Raw genomic sequence first — 25066 nt, 5'->3', positions numbered from 1 at the left:
GTGTGACTTCGTCCCCTCAGGCTAGGCCTGGGCTGGGCGCAGGGATCTGCTCCAAGGGCCCCTTGGGCTGCCTCTCCCCACCGGGGCCCCTGTCCTTAGCCAGCCCAGACCCTCTGACTCCTGTGACCTGGGCCAAGGACCCAAAACGGCCCGAGGGGGTGTGGGTGTGGGGAGTGCAGGGGGCCCGTTGGGACCTGGGTGGACGTGTCCTCTGTGTGGCTGTGCACCTCTCCCTGGGTCTGCACGAACCTGGGCCCGCCGTGCTGACCCCGCGTGCCCCAGTGGTGGCTGCGGTGGTGACTCTGGGAGCTCCGCCCTGCCCTGTGGTCCAGGTGGAGCCTCCCATGGTCCCTGGTGTCTGGATGCCGCGTGGGGGTCTCTGAGTGCCCTCTCTCTCCGCCCTGCGGCCTGCCTGGGCTTTCTCGGCAGAGCCGAATCACCAGGACCCTCGGGAGTGGATACAGAGCAGGTGTCCAGGCCTCGGCGGCTGGAGACCCTGGCTGGCCGGTCCCTGAGCTCAGGAACAGCCATGCTCAGGGTCCTCGGCACTGGTCCAGCCAGGGGGGCTTTCGTGCTGGGCAGTTGGGCTGGTGGCCGCACGGCCATGGGTGCTGGGCGGGGAAGGGCCACTGCCCAGGGCCTGGAGCTGGACTCACCGGACGGCCGGGGACTCTGGGTGATGGGGGAGGGGAGAGGGGCTCCCGGCCCCTGTCCTGGCGCAGAAGCTCCTTGCGGGCAGCAGGGAGCCTTATCTCATCCGAGGCCTCCAGCCTGCACTCAGCGCTCTGACCTGGGACCTGGCTGCACCCGGGGGGGGCCCTCGCTCGCTCACTGGGCTCGGCCAGCGTGCCCTCTGGGCTCCGTGTTCAGGCCACTCCAAGCCCTGCATGACCTCGGGGCCCTGATCCAGGTCATCGAGGTGCTGGGTCTCCGGCCCGGGGTGCCTGAGCTCACCCAGGAGCTGACGCCTCCAGCAGCCTGGGGCCTCCCCCGGCCCAGCCCTGGAGCTGGGTGGACACAGGCTGGGGAGCCCGCCTGGGTATTGGCAACTCCCACACCGGTGCCTGTGTGTGCCGCCATCAGCGCGCCTGCCCCTCGGTGCGTCTGCCGGAGTGTCTTGTGGTGCACGCCGGCAGGCCTGGCGGGGGCCAGGGCCCTGGGGACCAAGGGCCTTTGTTCGGGAGGATTTGGGTGCAGCCCTGCTGTGGGGCAGTGACTCATGGGCTCCTCTGGTGCGATGACATTGGTGTTGCAACAGCTGGCGTCACACGCACACCTGGGGCAGTGGGGCAGTGGCCAGGCCAGGAGAGATGGCCACCTGTGCCCGCAGCCCCTCCGGGCGGCTGGTGGGACCCGGGCGTGTGAGAATGGGACTGAACAGGAAGGGGCATCACGGGCAGAACTCCGCCTCTGAAGCGAAGCGTCTCCAGAAGCAACCCCTGCTGCTGCCCCGCCGCCCCGCCGCCCTGCCGCCCTGCCGCCCGCACCAGGCCCCGCCGCGGGATCGGCCTGGCCTTCACTGTGGAGGCTGCCCGCTCTCGCCTCTGGGGCCGGAGGCGCAGGCTGGGGTCCGTCTGGGAACACAGTCAGAGGGCTGGACACGGTGACCCAGCACTGCTGGCCGGGCTCGAGCCTGGCTCTGGCCATCCGCCCGGCACTCTGCGCGGGACGGGGTGGGCGGCTGTAGCCGGGGGTGCCGGGCCCCCTCGGGGGCTGGGCCGCCGAGACCCTCAGATGCCAAAGGAGGGAGGGGCCGGGGCTGGGGTTTTTCCTTCTCGGGTCACTGGGCCGGGTCAGGCCCTGGGTTAGTGGGAAGTGGGAGCTGGACGAGGGCCCTCCCTGGGCGCCTGTCCCGCTGGCAGGGCCGTGGAGGTTCGGTGTTTAGAGGACAGAGTCAACCTCTGTCCGGTCCCCATGGCCACCCTGGCTCCTGGCTCCTCCCCAGCCCTGAGCGTCACCCAGCACCGTGGCCAGCTGGGCCCTGCCCGGTGGACCCTGCTGGCCGGCTAGCAGGCATGACCTGGGGCCAGTGGCCATGGGGTACCAGCTGTGAGCCCAGGGCATTGTATGGTGGGAGGGTCCTTGATGTCCTGCTGAGTGGCCAGGTCAGAGTCGGCCCCCTGCTAACACCCTTGTCCCCACTGCCCAGACCTCCTAAGGTCCAGGGTCCAGCTGCCCACCTGGCCACCAGAGCCCCCTTCCCAGGGCGGGGGGTGTGCTCTCGGGTAGCTGCCATCTCTAGGCTCCAGTGGAAACCCCTCTGTAGAGACCCGTGACCCTACCACCTCCTAGGTTCCCCCCAGGCCCCCACTTCCATCTCCTGGGCAGACCTCATCAGTCGGGTGGCATTGGCTGGACCCGGGGTGCCTGCTGGTGCTTGGGCCGGGGGCCGTACCTCTGCCCTGTCTGCTGACCCGGCCGACTGAGGCTGACATCCAGAGTGGGGTCAGGCCTTGCCCCAGCGTCACAGGAACTGCTCACCTTTCCTGATGTCACTCATTCCTCGCGTCCTGTTCTGGGGCTCCAGGAGCCGGGAGGGGTATCAGTGGAGACTCGGCCGTTGGCCACTGGCCTCCCCTGTGACTCCCACCAGACCCGGGCCCTGGGCAGAGCCGGTGCTGCAGCCACGGTCTGCGGGATGTCCACAAGGTCACACTGAGGGTCTTGCTGGTCACTGTGGCCCGAGCAGAGGACTGAGGCTGGCCGCCTTCCACTCCCCTCCTGCTCTCCTCTCATCACCCATCCAGGGCCCCGTGGCAAGGGAGGCTCAGGGTCCTTGGGGAGGAAGGGTGGGGTGGGTCCCCGGGACCCCCAGCCGAGGAGGGACCCTGGGGACGCGTGGGGTGGCCGGTTGCCGTTTGCTCTGGGGGATCCCTGAAGCGGTCGGCGCCGTCGGAGGGGTCGCCTGGCCGCAGTGTGGCCGTGGTGGGCAGTGCTGCCTCTGTGTGAGGCCGTGAGGTCTGAAGGGGGGCGTGCTGGGGAGGGGTGGGGAGCCAGTAGCACCATCCACAGATGGGGTGGGGTTGGGGGGGGCGGAAACGAGGGGTGGGGCCTGGGGGGCGCCCGCAGAGGCCAGGTGACAGGTGAGAGGTCTTCTTCCAGCTCCCAAGGCTGTGGGGACGGTGACCACAGGGGAGACCCAGGCCTGGGGGCCTGGACAGGTGGGCGGGGCGGCCTTTCACCGCCCCCCTGGACTCATGGTGGGAGAAAGATGTCGGCTCAGCCCAGAGCGTGTTTATAAGAAGGAAGAACAGCCCGTGCCCTTCGTCAAGCCCCTGGAACCAGAGCGCAAGCACCAAGGAACGGCTGGATGTGACCTTGACCTTGGGGTTCTCAAGTTGCTCCGGAGGGGGGCCCCGCTGGGGGCCGGGCAGCTGGCCTGCTTTAGGCCTGTCTGCGGCAGCTGCTGTGGGCTCCGTGGGGCCCTGAATGGCAAGGGTCAGTGGTCTCACGATGTGGACAGGGTGCCTGGGGCAGGGGGACCGAGAAGAGGGCTGGCCGCCCCCGTGAGACCCTGCGGATACGGGGCTGAGACCCAGTCCACAGGGGCGCGGGGGGCCCGATGGATGGAGGGAACGTGGGGCCAGGCAGGTGAGGCACAGGCTGCGGGGATCCTGGCACGGCCACTGCGGGCCTGCCCCCAGGTGGCAGGGTCTGTGCTGAGCCCTGGGACGTGGCGGAGGCTGGGCTCAGCCAGTGGCTGAGGGCTCTGGAATGCCCCGGCAGGCGCCCGCCCAGCACCCAGAGTTGGGAGGACTGGGCAGGTGGCGTCGGAGCTGTGCTTGTCCACAGGGAAACGGGGTCTCCCACAGTCTGGGGCCTGCGGCTGAAATCCAGGGCTCAGCAGACTCTGCGACTCTGGGTGGAACCCCTGCCGGTCTCCTCTGGGCCTCAGGCCGGCCACCGGGGCACTTCTGGGCTGGCAGCTGCATCGCTCCGGACTCTGCCCGTTGGCACAGGGCCTCCTCCTTCCTGGGTCTCTGCTTCCTCTTCCTACGAGAACACAGTGATACTACAGTAGGGCTGCACCTGCTGTGCTCACCTTAGTTACACCTGCAAAGACCCTACTTCCCAATCAGGGCACACTTGCAGGTCCTGGCGGCTGGGACCTGACACGTCTTCTGGGGGACACAGCACAGCCCGTAGCCGGCCCCTGAGAACCTTGACCACAGCTAAATATGGGCCCCACCCAGGCAGGTGGGTGGACGGAGAAGGTCCGAGGGGATGGGGCCACGTCCTAGGAGGACCCACACGCAGCAGCACTTCGTATCCTGAGGCAGCCGCCCAGGCCCATCCGGAGGACGCGGGGCTGGCTGAGCCTGAGCCATGGCTTCCGGGCACCCAGCAGCGCCAGCTCTGCCTCCCGGGAGGCGTCTTCCGAGCAGTTGGGCCCAGCAGGCGGCAGGCAAGGGGCTCCTGTTTCCCGGGTCGGTCTCACTCCTGGGGCAGCACAGACCCCCGGGGCAGCCAGGTACACAGGTGAAGGCCGGGGGAAGCGCGAGGCCGGGGGAGCTGTCGGCAGGTGATCTGGACGGGCCTCCCCGAGGACAAGGAAGGGATGTTGCCGTGAGCAAGGGCTGGTGGAGGCTCAGGGAAGGAGTGAGCCTGGCGTGGAGGGCAGAGGAGACTGCAGCCAGGGGCCCCGGAGAGCAGCCTGAGTGAGGGGAGGTGACGGGGGCAGCGGCTGCAGGGCCCCCGGTGCCCTGCTGGCTTCTATCTCTCTCTCTCTCTCATCTATTTAGTTTACTTTTTGGCTGTGCCGCACGTTTTGTGGGGTCTTACTTCCCTGTCCGGGGGTGGAGCCCGTGCCCCTGCAGTGGCAGCACGGAGTCCTACACGCTGGGCTGCCCGGGAAGCCCCGTTGCTGGCTCTTCCTGCCCCAACTGCCAGGCTGGGCATCTCTGGGGTTCCCCGCGGGCCCCCAGCAGCCCCACTGCTCAGTGGCTGGTTTGGAGGTGGTGGTTTGGAGGTGATGAAGTAGGGCCAGCATCTTGGGGGCTCCTGCATCTCCCCCTCCCCATGTCTCCCTCCCAGACCCAGCAAGGGGCTTTCGGCATAGAACCCCCAGGGTTACGGCGCTTCAAACACCAGGGGTCTTTGAATCTGAATGTTTCTATTCTTTTTTTTTGGTACGCTGGCCATGTGGGATCCTCCCGGACCGGGGCACGAACCCATGTCCCCTGCATCGGCAGGCGGACCCTCAACCACTGCGCCACTAGGGAAGCCCTGAATGTTTCTATTTTTATCATGTGCACATGAGGCTGGAGGACATTCCCGAGGCCAGAACTTACTGGCTAAACCTGGTATATACAGCGACACTGGGGGGTGGGCAGGGAAGGGAGGACGCCACCACCCCCTGGGATGAGTCAGGGGCTGGCTGAGCACATAGGGACAAGGGGACAGCTGGGCCACTATCTCTTCCCAGCTCCAAATTGCACACCAGCCTGCACTGTAGGGTCCGGAGGCCGGGAAGCCCCAGCACCAAGGGCAGGCACACCTCTGGGCTCACTTGAGGGGAGCCTCAGCCCCTTTCTGTTCTAGGGTCTCTTCTGGCAGCCATGTGTCCTGGGTGAACCCCTGGCCTCCACTGCGTCACTGGTCCTGCTAACTCAGCCACACCAGGTGGACCCAGGATTTGGAGGTCTGGAGAGGGCCCACCTGTGGCCGTGTGGCGACCCCAGCAGTGCAGTGCCACAGACCACCCCCCGTGCCTGGGCCTTCCTGGCAGGCACTGTGTCCTCTAGGTTCTTGGGTCCCACGTTTCTCTATTTTATTAATTAGTGATATCGTATCGTATTTTTAACTTAAACTTTGAGTTTTGGGTCCCCATGGGCTGTTCACCACTTGAGGTGTCCTGTACCCTAAATTCCCCCAGAAAAGCCAGTTTGGTGGTCCGACTTCCCATCTCCTAAGGACCTGTTGCCTCCTGAACCCGGGACAGCCTGGGCTCGGCCCCTGGTCCACAGGGCACCCATGCCCAGATGGCGTGGACTTCATGGGAGGTGCAGACCAGGAGGGCTGCCTGGGAGGGGGCGCCGTGGCCGGTCCGCATGCAGGGGATGGTGCCAGCCGGCAGGGAGGGTGAAGGCTTGGCACCCGCCCGGCCAGGAGAACCTGCCGAAGCGGACAGGGCAGGAGCAGAGAGGCAGAGGCTGGAGGGCAGACTCCTCCAGGCCGGTGGCAGGCTGGGCTCCGTGACGCCCACGTGTGGCCCATGCACGGGCTCCAGGACCACAGATGGGGTGGCTGTGGGTCCCTCTAGGAAGGGATCCTGGCCTTCAGCTCCAACATGCTGTCTGACATCTCCTCAACCACAGTGTGGACGGGCACCGTCAGCCCAGGCTGTGTGTGATGTGTTGGAATTTAGTGTTTTGGGTTGAACAGTATGAGATTCCCACGTCTGTGGGTCAAAACTGGTTGCATACTGGCATTTTCACGTGGTTCAACTAAACGCTAAAGCTCACGGTGCCCCACCCCCAAGACAGGCGCCTGGAATTTTAGAGTTTTTACCAGGGGGGCTTGGACGTCGGTGCCCGGGAGGGATCTGAGGGTCCAGCGGCTCTGCCCTGGCCATGTGAGCCTCCGCAGGTCTTCCCATCACTCTAGGCACCTTATCCTGTTCTGAGAAATGGACATGTGTGCCCACCAATTCCTCCGATAATCCCGGGGTTCAGACGAGACATCCCAGGACCATCATCCCAGACAGCATCCCTCAGCACTCACCCAGTGGAGGGCAGGGCCCCATCCAGCTCACCCTGGTGTCCCCAAACCTTCAGCCACGCAGTCAGTCCTGGCGCAAGGCTCACCACACCTCATAATCAGAGCCAGGTCAGAGGTTGGGGCCTCTGCTGTCCAGCCTCTGCCTTCTCAAGGCAGGAGAATTGTGGTCAGGTCACCAACCATAAGACTACCCCCTCCTTTATGGACTGAGACCCAGACTTTTTATTTATTTATTTATTTATGGCCGCCTTGGGTCTTCGTTGCTGCGCACAGGCTTTTTCCTCGTTGCAGCGAGTGTGGGCTACTCTTCGTTGTGGTGCGCGTGCTTCTCATTGCGGTGGCTTCTCTTGCTGCACAGCACGGGCTCTAGGCATGCGGGCTTCAGTAGCTGTGGCACGCCGTCTCAGTAGCTGTGGCTCGCAGGCCCTAGAGCGCAGGCTCAGGAGTTGTGGCGCACGGGCTTACTTAGCTGCTCCGCGGCATGTGAGATCTTCCCGGACCAGGGCTCGAACCCATGTCCTCTGCATTGGCAGGCGGATTCTAAACCACTGCGCCATCAGGGAAGCCCCTGAGAGTTCTTGATATTCTTCTACCTTTAGACAAAAATAACCAAACCTGTCACTATGGACTGACTGTGCCCCCCAAATCAGACAGAGGCCCCAATGCCCTGGTGCAGTGGCGTCTGGATCAGGGTCAGGGGGCCCATGAGGGGATTAATGCCCTGCTAAGAAGGGACAGCAGAGAGCTCACCCTGGCTCCCCCACCACAGCACAGCAGGAAGGTGGCCCTCTGCACACCAGAACGAGGGCCTTGACAGAACCCGACCACGCCGGCACCCCGATCACAGGCCCCCAGCCTCCAGAAGCCACAAGAGAGAGCCGTCTGATGTGTAAGCCACCTGGGCCAAGATACCGCTCCTAAAATACACAGCCTGAGGGCTCGGGAATGGCAGTAAACAGGTGAGTCAGAGACTTGTGCCCTCCTGTTCCTAGTGCCCCAGAGCCTGGGCTGCAGGCAGGTGGCAGCACAGCCCGGACCCAGACAGAAAGTGCAGAGTTCTCACACCCCCAGCCTGAGAAGGGCTCCCCGTTTCCCGGGAGCCACTTTATTTGGCTTCTGCAATGACCACAGTGCTCACTTTTCACATTTAACGGGGAAAAGAGGAAGCCCCAACCTTCTGGGGACGTGCAAGGGTGCCACGAACTCCTGCTGTCCCCAAGGGGACATGCCATAGCAAGGCTGTCTCAAGACAGATTTTGGGAAACCTCGTCAATGCTTCCAGAAACACTTGCCCTGGGCGGCCGAGAGGAAGCCTTAAAGAAAAGTGTTTTTAGAGGGAGACAGTGGGGTCGCCTTCCGTGTAAACAGAAGAGAGGTGGATGAGCTCTTCCATGTCTCAACTCTTAAGCAGCAATGCGTCTACAACTCAAGTTGGAAAAACTGATTAACCCACAAATTCCAAGTTCTCGTAGAAAAATCCTCTTGCATACCAAAACATATGAGACCCCCCAACTCTCAGCTCAAGCGCTTATCTTCGCAAATTCACAAAATTTATAAATAAATAGCAGGCAAGCTCTGAATTACACGCACCACGAATTCACTCCAGACAAACACACAGACCAAAATACCACGAAAGCTGACTCACATAAAACGAAGGTAAACCCTAGACGTACATGTGACAAGGGTTACCAGCAGGAGACGCAGAGGTGACCTAACCGCATAAAGCAACAGTAACTTCTATAAAAGCTGTTGGGTTGCATCACATGGCGAGTCTCCAAGTGCCAGGGCCCAGCTGACAGCGGCCACAGCCCTCAGCAGGTGCAGGTGGATGGTCAGTACAGTGGAGGCAGGACACGACATTGTCCCCAGCCCTGGGGGGTGGGGCATTTTTCTTTGGGGTCATGTCCTGCAAGGCCTGTCAGCTCCATCCTCTGGCTCCTTGGTGCCGGCCTGGGAGAGGACAGTGTGTGCTCAGGCCCCGCGGGGCTGCCTGCGGACTCGCCCACGTCCAGGCAAAACGCTAAAATCCAGGGACGGGACATTTCTGTCTGACAGGATGCTGGCCGCAGACGCAGAACAAGATGCCCTCGGGTAGGCTGTATGGGTGCTTAGCAGAGCCGGGGCTTAGGAGGTGTCCACTGCTGCCTGGCATCTGGCCCATGGTCACCAGGTAAACTGGGTCCTCTCGAGGGCCGGCCTCATGCTAACGACCAGCCAGAAGCTGTCAGCTTCACCAGTGGAAGGCAGGCGGGCGGCCCCCCGTGACTCGGTCCAGCCTCCACACACCACCACGAGCGGCAGAATGGCTGCGCAGGGTCTGGAGCCGGGCGTCCCAGTCCTGCTCGGGGCGGTCAGGGGATGCCCTCCTTCCTCTGGCAGCACTGCGAGGGTGGCGCCGACCAGTCGTAGACGTAAGACAGGCGCAGCTGCACCTCCCGCTTGCACAGGCGGCCCTCGCGTGCCAGCGTCCGGTGCTTCTCTAGCATGTCCTCCAGGCTCTGCTTGTGCGTCACCAGGTACTGGTTGTTGCAGCCGCGGGACTTGTACTCGGTGTCGAAGCGCGGGTCGTGCTCGCGCTGCACGTCCACCGGCGCCAGCCAAGCGCCCAACGACACGTCCTCGCTGTGCCAGGCGCGCAGGTACTCGCGGCTGAGGCGCAGGTAGCGCACGAGGTCGGCCGAGAGCACGTACCCGCCGCCCAGCGCGTAGGGCAGGTAGTAGTCGCAGAGCTGCCAGGCGGCCTCGCGCCAGCGGCCCCCGGGCCGGACGCGGCCGCGGCCCGAGAAGAAGCCCCAGTAGAGGCGGCGGCGGCGCGCGGGGTCGCGGGCGCGCAGCTCGGCCAGCAGCGCGTCCAGACGCGCGAACGAGTCGTCGTCTGCCTTGAGCACGAACTCGAAGGCCACATGCTCGTCCAGCCAGGCCAGCATGGCCAACACCTTGGCCGTGAGGTTCTCGTACGCATCACGCAGCGCGGGCAGCAGCAGCAGGTCGCCGTGCCGTGCCTGTTCGCGCTCCAGGGCGCGCCGCTCGTCGGCGCCCAACCCGCCGGTGCCCACGGCGAAGCGCGCCCACACGTCCCCGGGGCCGCCGCGCCGCGCCGCCAGCCATGTGCTGCGGACCACGCTGCGCCGCTCGGCCGCCCGCGGCGCGCTAGCCACCAGTACGGCCAGAAAAGCGGCGGTGCGCGCGGGGCCGAAGGGCGCGGGCGCGGCGGGGTCGACGGGCGCCCTGCAGCGCGCCAGGTAGAGCAGCGCAGCGCCGCCCAGCGCCAGGGCGCTCAGGCCCAGCGCCGTTCGGTGCCGCCACGCGCGCCGCAGCAGCTTCATGGCGCGGGGAGCGCCGCGGACCGCGCCGTCGGGCTACGTGGACCCGCGTACGCTCCTCATTGGCCGCCCGGGAGGGCGGTGAGGCCGCTTCCGCCCGGGGGAAAGATGGCGGCGCCGGCATCGGCGCGGGGAGGTCGCACCGCCCTGCGACCCGCCTCTTCCCGGAAGAGTGATGGCCGCGGCCTAAGAGGTGGCCCTTTGGAGGCGTCGCAGGCGCTCGGGTCGCGCTCGGTGGATCCTGGGTGCGGCGAGGGAGGCCGGTGAGTGAGGGTCCCAGGACGTGACAGCCCCTTCCCGGCCTCGGGGCGGCGGGAAGGCGGCGCGCCGCAGGCCGACGGGGCCTCGGGCGGCCGGCATCTGCTGCCGGCCCGGCCCCTCGGATGCCGGAGTCGGGGGTCGGTGGAGCCGGGTCGGCGGCCGCGGCCCCGCCGCTCGGGGGGTGGGGAGGGTCCGAAGTCCGGGTGAGGCCCGGGCCACCCGGCTCGGCCCGGGGCAGTCGTTGCCAACGCCGTGTGCGACTCCTGAAGCCGAGGACGGAGCGTTTAGAAAAAGTGTTTGCGTTTTAACGACGCTGTTCTTACTAGTTTCACCAGAGCGGGCACCAGGGCTGTCCAGGAGTCCGGGATGGGTCCCCCAGTCAGTGGGGCTGACCCTGCTCTGAAATCTCTTCCCCTGGGGCGGGAAGTGAGCGGCTGACTCCTGTGCTCACCACGGTACAGAAACGTTGTGCATGGAGGGGAGGAAGTGCCCGACCTTCTGATGCCTACACGGTTATTTGGGGGTTACTCTTTGTGCAAAATATCATGTAAATAACATTCCCTGTACTGCCTATCAAGCAGAATGTGGGATTGACTGCTCTTCCCAGAAAAGTCCAGTCTTTTCGGTGTTTATGGCCACCAGTCAGCAGAGTGGCGTTAAGGCCAGGAGGAAGTTGTCTTGGTTTGCTCGTGGGCTTGGGGAATATGTGCATCGTGGCAGAGCAGAAAGGCCTGCTGTGTGGACAGTGTGATGGGTGCTGGGGCGGTGCCCTCAGAGAGGGACAAGTGGAAGTTCCAGTAAATGTGGTTCAGGGGACGGTGACCACGCAGAGAGCACAGCTGGTGGGTTCTCGTGGGTGTGGGGAGGGTGCAGGCCCTCACAGACACGGAAGGAGGGACGTAAGGCGGCCCTTCTGTGAGAGTTGCGCCTCCAAGGAATGAGCCAGCTGAGCTGGGAGAGCAGGATCTCGTCCAGGGGTCCAGATAGCGCCTGGGCCCAGAGGACCTGAAACCGACGGAACGCGTCTCGGGTGATAGTAGAGCGAAGGGTCTTCTGTCTCGGCGCAGAAAAAATTCACTGAGCAGCAGAGTGACAGGTAAGGAAAGAGTTTATTACTGTAGGACGCCTGTGAGAGATACAAGCGGGCAGGCGGGGAGCTCTGCCCTGAGAACTAAGCTACGTTTTTATAGCGGAAGGAAAGTGGGCAGGGGAGAAGACCACCTTCTTCCTCATTCTTGAGTAGACGTCACCCTTCCATCACCAGTTCCTCCTCCTTGTCGGGCGGGGGAGTTTTCTTGTCCCTACGCGGTCAAACTGGGACTGTCATGGCGCAGTGGAAATGAGCAGAAAGGCGGTAACACATACTAAAATATGGGAAATCATCTCAGGCTTCAGTGTAGCGCCACCTTGTCCTTATATTTTTGTTTTTAGCTTGCGCAGAGGAGCGTGTCTTAGGAACCATTAACTTACTGACCTTAGCGGGCAGGGTGTGGGTCTCATTCCCCCATTTTATCGTCCCGGGGCATGTCTTGTGCTTATGTTGCGTGGTTTGTTGCTAAGCAAGCCGGCTCGGTTTTGTGGTTAAGCAAACCTGCTTTCTAGAGTGATCATTAACTTACAGGGGCCTCCCACACGTTCTCCTTCATGGATGAGCCCTTAGCGGGATTAACTGTTTAGTCACCTGCTTTGTCCCTTTACCCTGTCCTTGTCAGACCGACTGAGGTGTCCCCGTGCCAGGGGAGGCGTTGGTCAGGAGCGCGCAGGGTACAGAAGAGGCATCAGAGAAGCAAGTGGTGGCGTCTGCCAGCCGGGGAGGGCCTGTGGCCCTGGCCTTGGGCTGCGCTGCCAGCCAGCACAGGTGCCTGCTTGGCCTGATGGAGGGCACCGTGGTTCGAACCCCTTGTGCCTCACCTTGGACACCACCCTGGCCTGGGGGGCTTCCCTCCGCTGCTCCCTGTCAGGCCTGCTGGAGGGGGGCCTCCGCGGCACCTGGGAGGGCCGACAGGCATTTGCTGGGTGGACAAGCTCCAAGAGGAACACGTTAAGGGCAAGAAGGTCCTGAGGAGCGCAGTGGGGAAGTGGCGGGGGGGGGCCTGGAGGAGGAGCCGTGGGGGCGGGAAGGCAGGCGGCCCGGGGTGGGCAGCAGATGTGGGAGAGGCCGGGTGGCCGAGTGCTGGGTGTGAGCGCCTGTGGCCCTGGGGTCCCTGACGTGGACAGAGGGTGGCCTTGTTCCTTCACCGCCAAGCCCGGGCACGCCCAGGGTCACAGACTTCCTGGGTACTCTGGCCTTCTCGGTGTTCGTGTGTGAATGTGAGCAAGGATGCCTGTGTCTGTGTGTGTGTGAGCACACGTGGGCGTACGTGTGGATGCGTGCCTGTGTATGTGTGTGCATTCGTGTATGTGCATGAGTGCACTTGTGTGTGTGTGCCTGTGTGTGTGTGTACACGCTGCGTTTACGTGTGTACATGTGTGTGCACAAGGGTCGTGGAGGTAGGGAGGGGGAGGGGTGGTGCCCTGCCCGGTGGGTTTGGGCTTCGCTGGCACCAGGCCCTCACAAAGCCTTGGGGCGGGGAGGCCGAAGCTGAGGCGGGCAGGTGCCTTCGTCAAGGTCCCGGAGCTCGTGAGCGCTGAGCCGGCATCTGGAGAGTGAGTTATGGTGACTCTGGGGCCAGCCTCCAAGGACAGCCGTGCTGGGGGCAGCTCGGTGGGCCTGGAGAAGGGGCAGGGTTAGCGGTGCAGGGCGTCCCTTGAGGCAGGGCCACCTCATCGTAGTTGGAGGGGGGAGTGGAAGAAGGAGACAACAGGATGCCCAGCGTAGGTCCTGGAAACCAAGAACTTCTATTTCGTGTTACAAAGTAAACGTCTCTTTAGAGAAGTGTTTGCTGGGGCTCCATCATCTCATGGCTCTGCACCCTCTTCGTGGACCATGAAGTGCTGGCTGGGACCGGGCAGCCTCAGGCTGCTGGCCGCAGGCAGCTGTGCTGGCTGTGGGGCCTCCCACGTTGCCCTGGGTGGTAGGCGGGCTGTGATCACCACCTCCTCACCTGCCACCCCCCTTCCCCAGCTCCCGGCCACACTCGCAGGCCATCCTGCAGCTCAGACCCCGGCAGCCATGACCTCCAGGCAGGCTCCCCTCTGTGGCCTGGCCCCTCGCTGCCTCTGGCTCCTGGGGGCTGTCCTTCTGATGGACGCGTCCGCCCGGCCCGCCAACCACACGTCCGCTCGGGAGAGAGTGGGTAGCAGGGAGGAAAACGAGATCCTGCCTCCGGACCACCTGAACGGGGTGAAGCTAGAGATGGATGGGCACCTCAACAGGGATTTCCACCAGGAGGTCTTCCTGGGCAAGGACACGGACGGCTTTGAACAGGACGCGGAGCCCCGGAGGAGCCGGAGGAAGCTGATGGCCATCTTCTCCAAGTAGGTGCTGCTGGGGCCTGTGGGGGGGCGTGGGGGGCTGGCCTCGGCCTCCCTGTTGGTCCAGTCCTGGCTCTGCTCGGCGCCGAGGTGACGAGGCCCCCCTCGGTGACGTGCTGTGGAGGTGGTGCTGTAACACGAGCTCCTGGGAAGTTGGCAGCGTGGGAGCCGCGAGGCGGCAGCCCTGAGCTGCGCCCTGTGTCCGGCGGGGGCTCAGAGGGCGTGGGGAGGGCTGCGTGGGGCAGAGGCGCCAGCACCCTGCTGCCCGTGGGACTGGTCGCAGTGCCAGTTAGAGGCAGGGCCCGTGGGCGCGGAGCTGCTGCCGGGCACGGTCGGCCGTCGGCTCCGCGCCGCCATCAGCGCTCCAGTGAGCGTGTGCGGACGGGGCTGTACTGTTCTGCTGGCCTGGAGCCACGACAGGTTGAGGTGATGGGCGGACAGGGCCCATGGGGCAGGTGGTGGGGAGGGGGAGGGGTTTGGCCCGGGGACACCAGGCGGGCCCGATGGGTCTGCTCTCTGCACGCATTGTGGGTTAGGCGCCCGCAGGCCATGGGCTGGTCCGGGGCTCTGCCTCAGCGCCGGCCTGGCAGGTCTCAGGCTCGGTACTGGCGATACGGTGGCCGCCAGGGTCATGTGCCAGGATGCACGATGGGTGGCTCTTGGTTCCAGAAAGGAGACTGACTCTCTCGTGGGGGGCTGTGCATGCACACAGGGGTCACGCGGCCGGGGGACCAGCTCTGGCAGCATCCCCGTTGGTGAAGTGGGGGACCAGGGGCGGGGCGGCGGCCCCCCGAGGCGCCTAGCCGGCCGCCTGGCCCCCTGGATGTGCCCTCTTCAGTTTGAGGAACTGATCGTTGTCAGCGGCTGAAGTGACCGAAACCTTGTCCGGCGCCCAGACCTCACTGTCTCGTGAAGCCGGGAAGGAAGCTGTGAGCGGGGCCACAGGGCACGTGGCTTCTTCCAGGGATCAGCAGGGCAGCCGCGTGCACCAGGCCGAGGGGACCCCCGGAGTGGGGAGGAGTGGCGACAGAGCCTCCCTCGCAGCTGCTCTGGGAGTGGGAGTGGGGTTCAGGTGCAGAGAGCAGATCACCGGGAAACGCAGAAAACCGGGCTCCTGGGGCCGTTGCAGCTGCGCGGCTGCATCCGCCCATGTCACGTGTCTTCCTTATACGTCCCGTGTCTAACAGGTTTGTCATCGGGGAGCGTCTAGCCCGTGTTCACCTTCTCAGTCGGACCCCCCCCCGAGCCGTCCCACTTGGAGGTGCCACCGTGGGCCCTGTGGGGCCCCCTGCAGCTGCTGTTGCCTCCCCTGCACCCTGCCCGGGGCAGATCAAACACGTAGCCTCAAGACCTAGGTTGCGTAGCATCTCTCAAGTGAGGTTTTTATTCTGGAGTGGTTTTCGGTTTACAGAAAGATGCAGACCGAGGCACACTTGTGGAAACTGAGACACTACGGTGCTCCGTTACTGTTCCCCGCGCTCCAGGCTGCAGGTCACGCGCTGCCCCAGGGTCCTCGTTCTGCCCGGGGTCCCATCTGGGAGGCTACTTTTTCGTGACCTTGACGGTTTTGGGGAGGACCACTCAGGTGTTTTGTAGCGTGTCCCTGATTTGGGCTTTGTCTGCTGTGTTTTCTTCTGGTTAGACAGGGGTTGTAGTTTATGGAAAGAAGACCCCAGAGGTGAGGTGGCACTCTCGTGACATCACATCAGGGCACCTGACGTCCGCACGACATCACGGGGGCTGTCGGCCTGGTCACCTGGCTCAGGGGGGGATCTGCCAAGGAGTGTCGCTCCTTGTCCTGTCCTCCCGTCTCTCTGGCAGCCACTCAGAGGGGCAGCCCACCCTCCCGGGGGTGGGAGCGAAGCTCTGGGGAAGACCCACCGTGTGGTCTGGACTCCCGTAAGGAGGATGGACGTGTGGGTGTCGTCTGCACTTTGGTGGGGACGCAGCTCCGCGCTGTCGGTTTGGCTGCCCACCTCATTCCAGCCTTGGCCACCAGGACCTTGTCGTTGCCCACCCCTCCCACCCTCCGCCCCTTGTGAGCGCTTCCTTCCTTTCTTGCACTGCCAGCCACGCCAGCTTCCCTTCATCTTGTTGTGTTCCCGCCTCAGCCCTAGAATCACCCAGTTCTCCGGGGAGCGCTGGTTTGTTTCATGGGAGAGTGGGATTTAGAAAGGAGGACCTGGCAGCGGGTGTGGGCGTTGCTGCTGGGGTGTCCTTGCCTGTAGTCCTTTCCTATGTGTGTGTGTGCCAGCCCGTGCATACACATGTGTTCTGACCCATGTCCACTGGTGTGCACTAGCCATGCACACACCCACATATGCACGTGAGTGTGTGCAGAGTGTACAGCTGCCGGCACACTTGCACCTACAGCTGTTTCTTTGTCTCGCTGGCTGTGTTTGTGCGAGTAGACACGACTGTGCTCCAGTGTCTGAGCTCCAGCCCTGTTACCAGGGACTCCTCGTGAGTCCCAGGTGTGTGGGTCTGTTGACCCCGTCCTGCGGCAGGGGGGAGACTTGTTCCCCTCGCTGTGGTCCCGAAACGGATGGGGTAGTGACACTGCCCAGCGTCCTCCCTGATTCCCCCACTGTGTCCCCCACATCCCCCCGACTTCTCCTGCGTCACCGTTGGGTGGGATGTGTTGCTGTTCGTGGTGGTTTTGTGGCTGCCTGCAGAACGCCTGTGGCCATCCTTCTGTCCGTACACCCGTCTGTCGGGGTGCTGGAGGCCTCGCCTGACACGTCTCGTGGGCCTGCAGGGTGGATTTGAACACCGACAGAAGGATCAGTGCCAAGGAGATGCAGCGCTGGATCATGGAGAAGACGGCCGAGCACTTCCAGGAGGCCATCGCGGAGAGCAAGGCGCACTTCCGAGCCGTGGACCCCGACGGTGACGGTACAGCCAACCTCGCCCTGACCCTGGTGGCCTGAGGCTGCTGGCGGAGGGCGGTGCCTGGAGGTGTGTGCGGGGGCGGGGCTCCAGGCCGAGGGCCCAGGAACGAGGAGGTGAGAGGCAGGAGGGGTCTGCAGGTGCTGCCAGGGAGACAGATGCCAGCTTGCCGTGCAGGCGGGGACCACGGGGCTAGGCTCTGTCGTGAAGCTTGGAGCCGTGTTTTGCTGCCCCTGCCTCTACAGATGCCCTTAGCACCAGGATTTTGGATTGATGGCTTAAAGTAACTAGATACATCTTTTTAAAACGTTCAGTGTTGGGACGCCCCTGGCGGTCCAGTGGTTAAGACTCCTCACTTCCAATGCAAGGGGCTCGGGTTCGATCCCTGGTCGGGGAACTAAGATCCCACGTGCCCCACGGCGCGGGCAAAAAAAAAAAAAAAAAAGCGTTCGTTGTTAAACCTTCTAACAAGCTGTCTTGCTTTTTCAGGCCATGTGTCATGGGATGAGTACAAGGTGAAGTTTTTGGCAAGCAAAGGCCATGATGAGAGAGAAGTTGCTGATAAGATAAAGAATAAGTGGGACCTGAACATCGACGAAGAGAGTAAGGGCTCGGCCTCCCGTGGCCAGCGTGGCGCGCGTGACAGCACAGATGCCGGGAGGGAAGGGGGCGAGGCGGGTGTGGCCACAGCCGGGTGCTCCCACGGGGCCACTAGGCAGAGCCCCCAGGATCCCCCAGGTGCCTTGGGTGGGTAGGTGCAGCCGGCGGCCTCAGGTGGGCTTGAGCTCCGGGGAGGAGGTGGCGGAAGCACCGGAAGCGGGTCTCGGCTGGGACAGGTCCTCAGTGCCAGATGAGGTCCGACCCCGGGAGTCGGCAAGGCCGGGGGGGCTCCTGCCTGCGGTGCCTGGAGGCCGCAGTCCCAGCCGGCTCTCCCCTTAGCTTTTCAGAGACGTTCCTTTAAAAACCCGTCTCCCTGGTACAAAATTTGACGCCTTTTAGCTGAGTTCTGAAGCACCACTGAAGAGTTCTCGTGACCTTCACTGGTTACTGTCTCCAGCTCTGTGCCATCCCGTCCCTCCCGGGGGTTCGTTCGCAGCCGGGTGTCGAGTTCAGCTTGTTGGGGGCTTTGTCAGAGCGCCGTGTGCTTCCTGTGTTCTCCTGTTCGGTCTCTACTGGGCAGGTCGTCCCTGCCATTGTCATCCAGTGTGTCGTTTTCTCTTGATGGACACGTGAGTGCCGGATTTTTACTGGGACGTCTCTGTGCCTGTGATGCTACCCTGTTTGTCTCACGTGCACCTGGCCGTCAGGGTTGCGTCATGGCCTCCTGCTGGTGTCTGTGGCCCTTCCCGCGTCTGCTTTGTGACGGCTGGCGCTGTGTTCTTTGGTCCAGGGATGTTCGTTACTGTTATGTGTGTAGACGTGCTGTGGGCGCCACGGTTCTCTGTCAGGGTTGGTGTTTTTGGCACTGGACTCTCGTCTGCCATCAGGTTGCGCTCTGCGCCTTGTTTCTGTGTGTGCTCTTTAGTTTTTAGTTCCGAATTTCACTTGTTCCCTGCTGTGGTGCAGGGAAGCCATTGGCTTCTGTATGGCAGCCTTCCCTCCTGTAGCCTTGCTGTGCTTGCTGAGTGGCTCCAGGAGTTTCTTGTCGATTCTTTCGGGTTTTCTACGTAGGCGGTCGTGACATCGTTGAACAAAAACGGTTTATTTCCTCTTCCCAATCAGTGTCTCTTTCATTCCTTTTCTTGTCTTAGTGCAGCAGCTGGACTTCCCGTGCGATGTTGAAGAGCAGTGGTGAGAAGGGCCATCCTTGCTTTCATCTGAGTTTGGTGGAAAAGCTTCGGCTTTCTCGCCACTATGATCTTAGCCGTGGGTTTTTAGTGGGTATTCTATATCAAGGGGACGAGTCCCCTCTGTTCCTAGCGTGCTGAGAGTTTTCGTCATGAATGGGTGTTGGATTTTGTCAGATGCTTTTTTGCATCTATTGATACGACCACGTGATTTCTTTTCATTAGCCTGTTGATGTGAATATCAGTTGAATTTCAGACGTTGAACCAACCTTGCCTACGTGGGATAAATCCCACTGGGTTGTAACGTGTAGTTGTTTTTGTATGTTGTTGGATTTGATCTGCTAATGCATATCTATGTTTTTTTTTGTTTTTTTTTGTTGTGGTGGTGCTGGTGGTGGTGGTGGTGGTGGTGGTGGTGGTACGTGGGCCTCTCACTGCTGTGGCCTCTCCCGTTGTGGAGCACAGGCTCCAGACGCGCAGGCTCAGCGGCCATGGCTCACGGGCCCAGCCGCTCCACGGTATGTGGGATCTTCCCAGACCGGGGCACGAACCCGTGTCCCCTGCACCGGCAGGCGGACTCTCAACCACTGCGCAGCCAGGGAAGCCCCTGCTAATATTTTGTTGAATGTTTTTGTGTCTACATTCATGCGAGACATCAGTCTGTAGTTTTCTTGTGTCCTTTCTGCTTTTAGTGTTAGGACTCAGAGGATGAGTTAGGAAGTGTTCACTCTGTCTCTCTCCTCTGGGAGAGACTGTGGAGCTTGGTGTGGCCCCCTCCCCACGTGTTTGGTAGAATTCGCCTGTGAACCGCCCTTGAGGCTTGGCTTTCCAAAGCGCTCTGTTTTGTGGGCCGCGTAGGCGTTAGCTTTATACCGTGAGTCAGCCTGAGTTTCTTGGTAATGGATGGGTTAAGCTCATTTCTGTTTCTATTGATATTTCTTTTGTTTCCTTTCACGTTTCCCTCTGCTAGTGTGGGATTTAGAGACCCCACTTTCCTTTTCTCAGCAGTCACACGACCCTATCTGGTGGCCTGACAGGTGTGAACGGGGCACCCAGCTTTCCAGGTGTGCCCATGGGGGCTGCCCATTGTGGGCAGGGGTTTTGTATCTTACAGCTTTACTTTTTTCTTCTCAGTCCGTCGTTGACCGTCTAAGTCAAGACCATTTTACTCTGTTCTGGGCAGTATAGAGGCCTCCTTCCTAGTTTGTGTGGTGTCACCCAGGATTTTGGTTCTGCTGGTTTTTATTTATTTAATTTATTATTTTTGGCTGCGTTGGGTCTTCATTGCTACGCACGGGCTTTCTCTAGTTGCCGCGAGCGGGGGCTACTCTTCGTTGTGGTGCGCGGGCTTCCCATTGCAGTGGCTTCTCTTGTTGCGGAGCATGGGCTCTAGGCGTGCGGCTTCAGTAGTTGTGGCATGCGGGCTCAGTAGTTGTGGCTCGCGGGCTCTAGAGTGCAGGCTCAGTAGTTGTGGTGCACGGGCTTAGCTGCTCCGCGACACTTGGGATCTCCCCGGACCTGGGCTCGAACCCGTGTCCTCTGCATTGGCAGGCGGATTCTTCACCACTGTGCCACCAGGGAAGCCCCTCTGCTGTTTTTTAAAGCCTGTAAATAGGATGTTATTTTCTTCCTGAAATGGTTGTTGGCCATTTATGTTTGTCTCCATTTTGTGTTTCCACTGTTTGTCCTGGGTTCAGACCGTCCCCCGAAGGTGTCCTTTAGAGGTGTCCGGGGGGCCCCTGTCCTCCTCCTGCCAGCACTGGACATTTAGCACTGGCTCCTGGGTAGCTGCTGGCCGTCTGTGCCTGCTTGTCTGTCCTCAGCGCCCTTTCCCTTGGGTGTGTGTGGGGTCAGGACGTGTTCTTCCTGGATCTAGAGCTCATGGTATCTCCATCCGCCCAGCCCTCACCTCACTCCCGTGTGTTCATGAGTCGGGGGGGGGGAGGGGGGTGAGCAGCTCTGGGGGATCAGAAATGAAAAGCGGCTGTCGAGGGTCCCAGAGGAGGGAGAGCGTGGGGGGGGGCTGAGCTCACGTGGCCCCCCGGGGCCGCCGTCCCCTGTGCTGCAGACGGGGTCCCTCCAGGCCGCCTCCAGCTTCTGGTGCTGCCAGCGTCCCTGCTTGTGGCCACTGCTCTCCAATCTCATCTCCTCTTACACAAGGACACCGGGGCTTAGGGCCCACCTGAATCCCAGGTGGTCTCGTCTCAAGAACCTTTACTAATTTCACCTGCCAAGACCTTTTTCCCAGATCAGGTCGCGTTCGCAGGCTCTGGGTAGACACGGCAAGGCAAGCCCATGCCCGTCCCACCACTCCTGTCCCCGTGGCCGGGCAGGTAGGCAGTGGGCGATCCTGTAGTTGCCACGGCTCTTCTGTCCTTCTGTCAGAAGGCACGAGGTGTGAGGCCACAGGCGTTGTGTGGGGTTCTCCCCGTCGCGACCGGGCCGGGCCCGGCGTCCCTGTTCCCAGCCGGAAGCTGGAGTTGGGCCCCGGGTGAGGGTGCGGATGCTGCGCCGGCTTCTCCCCGCTCCCTGGCTGGACACCCAGCCCGTCACCGACCACCGGCCCCAGGGCCCCTCGCCGGGCCTTCCCACAGTGGCAGGGGTAGCGGGGATCGCACAGGGGACGCGTGAGTCATACCTGGAAACTGAGTTTTCCCTCAGAGCCCTGCCCGGGACAGTGCACGGGCGGAGACGGAAGGGAAGCAAGTCGTGCCTTTGTTCCCACAGAGCCGGCGGCCCGCTTCCCGGGAACGAGCGGGGGCGGGGCTGTGTCTAAGGGGGTCTGTGTCCGGGGTGGGGGGGGGGGTCTGTTTCGGTTGAGGGTCTGCACCTGCATCTTGGGGCGTCTGTGTATCTGCGCCCCAGGGGGCTGAGGACCCCTCCGAGGGCCAGGCCCTTGGCCCCGCGTGCCACCACATCCTGAGCTGGCCCCCCCTGCACTCGGGCTGCGTGTCTCGGAACTTTCTGGATGCGTGCAGGGGTCCCGTGTGCATGGGTCCTCACGGATGCGCCTCTCTCTCTCAGCACAGGAAGTCCTGGAGAACCTCAAAGACCGCTGGTATCAGGCGGACAACCCGCCCCCGGACCTGCTGCTGACGGAGAGCGAGTTCCTGTCGTTCCTGCACCCCGAGCACAGCCGCGGCATGCTGCAGTTCATGGTCAAGGAGATCATCCGGGACCTGGGTGAGGCCCAGCCGCGTAGGTCAGCACGGGCCGGTCCTGGGCTGGGTGGCCCGCGGGGGCTGTACGGCCGCTGTTTGGGGTCAGGCCGAAACCACACAAACTGAAAACCTGGCAGCAAAGCCCCGTCAGTTGAGTTTTCTCCGGAGTGGCCTCAGTGGTCCCGCGCCCGCTGGAGTCTTGACGTCTGCCCCCGTGTCCCGCAGACCAGGATGGTGACAAGAAGCTCTCGCTGTCCGAGTTCATCTCTCTGCCCGTGGGCACCGTGGAGAACCAGCAGGGCCAGGACGTGGACGACGGCTGGGTGCGAGACAGGAAGAGAGAGTTCGAGGAGCTGATCGATGCCAACCGCGACGGGATCGTGACCGCGGCGGAGCTGGAGGTGGGTGTGGGGCCCGCTGCTCCGGGCAGCGGGGTCGGCCTGGCCGGACGCTGGGGCGGGAAGGCTGCGCGCCGCTGGACCCGCTTCCTGCCTCGGGAGTGTCTTCACTGGTGTCGCGTGTAGGTGCTGCGTGGGGCTTGTTTTTCCCCATTGCTGCATGAGTCATTTCATTTTAGCCGGAGCTCTCTGATCCCTGCTGATAGCGGCGGGACCCCCGGTTCAGGAGCTCCTTCCCCTCAGCACTGCCGCCCCGGCGGCCAAGCCGGTCCGTGTGCGTGTGCCCCGCTCCAGGGCCAGCCTTCCCCCTGTCCTGCCCTTCCGTGGGCGTGGAGCTACCCATGCCGGTGCAGGCTGCCTGTCCCTGAGCCACTTCCGGCCTGGCACCCACCTTCCAGAACGTTCTAGAACATTCCCACCTCCCTGCCCCGCAGCTTCTGTCCCACTAGCTCACGGAGTATTTCCAGCAAGACCTCACCTCCTGGAGCTGGTTGTGGTGTCACAGCCCCGCTGAGGCAGGGGTGCCAGCCTGCATGGGGCGTCCTCCGGGCGGGGGGTCTCGGCTGCGTGGCCGGATGCGGGCTGAACGTGAGGAGATGCCTCTGGCCTGGGGCGGCATGGGCTGTGGCGGGGCTGAGCCGGGGCCCTTGCAGGACTACATGGACCCCATGAACGAGTTCAGCGCCCTCAACGAGGCCAAGCAGATGATCGCCGTTGCCGACGAGAACCAGAACCACTGCCTGGAGCCCGAGGAGGTGCTCAAGTACAGCGAGTTCTTCACGGGCAGCAAGCTGGTGGACTACGCCCGCAGCGTGCACGAGGAGTTCTGAGCCGCCGCGCCCACCCCTCCCCGCCCCGTCCCGTCCCGTTCCTCCTGCGGCGCCTCGATTCCCGCGATTCCCGCGTACCCACTGCTTCTCGCTTCCGAGAACTGGAGCCCTTCTGCCAGAGGCACCGGCCACATCAGGGCCTGCGGGCTGGCCACACCGTGGGAAATACGCAGCTCCCGCCGTTTCCTTGAAAACTGAAAGATGAAGGCTTTGCTGGAAACCAGCAGCCGGCGGCTGGGGGGTCGGGAAGGGGCCGTGAGAGCCGCCGGCCCTGTGGCGTTCAGTCTCCGAGGAAACGCTAATACTGGTGACAGGAATCACATTAATTTACTTTGAAATATAGTTTCCTTTTTCTCCCAGCTTCATTTTTTTGGTGGGAAAAAAAACACGTAGACGACTTCGGATGTCTGTGGCCAGGCGGCTTCCACTTGAAGCTTTGCGGTGGGCGGTTTGGTTAGAGCAGGGGCTTGCTAGCGCCGGTGGTCACCTGCGACACGGGGGAGGATGACACGGGGCCGCCAGGCGGGACGGTGTCCTGGTGGGGGACAGGGAGGGGCCGTCTGCAGGGCGGGAGTTGGGGATCTGGGCTGCAGATTTAAAGTCAGGAGCTGGAGTCCAGGCTTGGGTGAGGCCACCTGGGACGGGCTGGGAGGAAATGGGAGTTTGGGGTGGAGGGGGCTCTGAGGACGAGCCCTGGGCCCCCAGGGCGCGGGGCTGGGGGCAGAGAACTGGGGGAGTCCCCAAGAGCCACCCAGAGTCCTGGCCTGGGGCGGGGGGGGGCGGGGAGGGGCGACCTGGGGGGTCAGGAGCCTCTGGCGGGAGGGGTGAGACCTGGTCCCCCCGGCTGCGGTCCCACCACCACACCGGGCCCTTCCCCCAGGGTTGGCACGCCCGCTGGCTTGGCTGGGGTGCGGGCTGGGGGGGTGTGGGCAGTGAGAGTTAAGTGACAAGGGAGGGTCTCCACTCTACATACCCACGAACCTGGCCCCCCGCCGGGCCCCCCTCAGAGCCCTGAGCCGTGGCCCATGGTGCCTCGGTGGACGGCTCACCCGGCCAGGGGGTCCGCACGGGCCTTTGAAGGCCCTGCTGGGGTTGGAGGCTCAGGCCAGGTGGGCAGAGAGGCTGCCCTGAGCTGCCCACGTGACCTGCTTCCGAGCAGCGTGGGGAGGGGCCGGGGAGGGGCCGCCGCAGAATCTGGGCCGGTTTCCAGACAAACAAGAGGAAAGGCTTTTCAGAACTGCGACCAGAAGGCGGGGTGGGAGGGCGGGGCCCGTGGCTCTGGCCGTGTGGGTGGGTGGCCACCAGCAGGTGGGACGCTGGGACAGAGGTGCGGGCCGGGCCCCGGTGCGCTGCCCAGAGTCGGGGCCTTGGGCAGGGGGCGGGCGGCCTCCCCTGCCATGGCCCCCATGAGGCATGGGGTGCTGCCCGCCAGACCCCGACTTACCTCCACCTCGGCAGCTATGGTTTGTCTTAAAATAGTTTTTCTCACTGTCAGTGGGAGACGGGGCACAACACACGCACACACAAGTGTGCACAGCAGGCTGCCTGGAGCCCTGCCCCTCCCCCATGGACCCTCCCTCTCTTTGGAGGCTGAGGGCGACGACCCTGCGGTGGCCCCTGCCCGCAGGCGGAGCTGGCTGGCGGAATTTCCCGCAGGTGGGCAGGGAGCCCCACATCCTACCTGTGCCCCCAGGAGGTGGGGGGTTTCCAGCCACTGCGGGAGGCCTGCACCCCCCCCCCCCCACCGCCAAAGCTTCAGGTTAACCATTAAGCAGATAATCCTGTCTCGTGGTTCAGATTTAAAAGCACCAAAGCCATACGGCCTCCCTGCCTTGGGCCACCAGGATCAGAGCTTTGCATGAGAGGGAGCATGTACACACGTGTGTGCGTGCACGTGTGCATGTGTGTGCATGGGCACCTGTGCTCCTCCCTCGTGCCCCACGGGGGGCCGGTACAAAGGCCCTCCCCACCTGTCCTGAGGACACGGGAGCTCTCTTTCCTGTCCCAGTGGTGCTGCAGGAACACCCTAAACCTGGGGTGGGTGTGGCGCAGGGAGAGCCTGGCATGGCCTCCAGAGTTTTTAGGGAGATAGCCCCTGCCCGGCCAGGGGGCAGAGCGGAGAGTCTGTCTTCACGGGACACCCCGCCCCAGGCACATGCCCAGGTGCTCATGGGAGCACACATCCCGGCATGTGGAGCCAGCGCCACACACGCGTGCTGCACACACGGCTGGTGCACGCTCCCAGGCACACGCCACCCCCAGGGCACCGGGCAGGGCTTGCCC

General features: G+C 63.2%; 2 protein-coding genes across 3 annotated transcripts; one reads left to right on the top strand and one right to left on the bottom strand.

Moving 5' to 3' along the window:
• Positions 1 to 6939: 6939 nt before the first annotated feature.
• On the bottom strand, positions 6940 to 10078 carry B3GALT6 (beta-1,3-galactosyltransferase 6). Its single transcript, XM_067717164.1, has 2 exons — positions 8394 to 10078; positions 6940 to 7313 (listed from the first exon to the last, which is right to left on the bottom strand). Exon 1 carries the CDS (start codon positions 10044 to 10046, stop codon positions 9072 to 9074), a length of 975 nt encoding a protein of 324 aa, XP_067573265.1. The 5' UTR covers positions 10047 to 10078; the 3' UTR covers positions 6940 to 7313; positions 8394 to 9071.
• A 72-nt stretch (positions 10079 to 10150) lies between these two features.
• SDF4 (stromal cell derived factor 4) lies at positions 10151 to 23142 on the top strand. 2 transcript variants are annotated; one of them, XM_067717143.1, is made up of 7 exons: positions 10151 to 10306; positions 13369 to 13721; positions 16477 to 16613; positions 17097 to 17210; positions 21419 to 21577; positions 21781 to 21956; positions 22607 to 23142. In XM_067717143.1, exons 2-7 carry the CDS (start codon positions 13417 to 13419, stop codon positions 22781 to 22783), a joined length of 1068 nt encoding a protein of 355 aa, XP_067573244.1. In that variant the 5' UTR covers positions 10151 to 10306; positions 13369 to 13416; the 3' UTR covers positions 22784 to 23142. The 2 variants fall into 2 exon arrangements, with proteins under 2 accessions (XP_067573244.1, XP_067573252.1); XM_067717151.1 differs by lacking the exon at positions 10151 to 10306 and adding an exon at positions 10657 to 11400.
• The last annotated feature ends 1924 nt before the right edge of the window (positions 23143 to 25066 follow it).

This window comes from Pseudorca crassidens, chromosome 2 (assembly GCF_039906515.1).
Source record: "Pseudorca crassidens isolate mPseCra1 chromosome 2, mPseCra1.hap1, whole genome shotgun sequence".
NCBI lineage: Eukaryota > Metazoa > Chordata > Mammalia > Artiodactyla > Delphinidae > Pseudorca > Pseudorca crassidens.
The sequence above is the reverse complement of the archived record's forward strand: the minus strand, read 5'-3'. Positions and strand labels throughout refer to the sequence as shown.

What these genes read in the sequence shown, in the direction of transcription:
- B3GALT6 (XM_067717164.1), bottom strand. Translation starts at nt 10,046, where the DNA reads ATGAAGCTGCTGCGGCGCGCGTGGCGGCACCGAACGGCGCTGGGCCTG.
- SDF4 (XM_067717143.1), top strand. Translation starts at nt 13,417, where the DNA reads ATGACCTCCAGGCAGGCTCCCCTCTGTGGCCTGGCCCCTCGCTGCCTC. An exon ending in CGTGGACCCCGACGGTGACG is followed by an intron (nt 16,614 to 17,096) that starts GTACAGCCAACC and finishes TTGCTTTTTCAG; the next exon opens with GCCATGTGTCATGGGATGAG. An exon ending in GGAGATCATCCGGGACCTGG is followed by an intron (nt 21,578 to 21,780) that starts GTGAGGCCCAGC and finishes CGTGTCCCGCAG; the next exon opens with ACCAGGATGGTGACAAGAAG.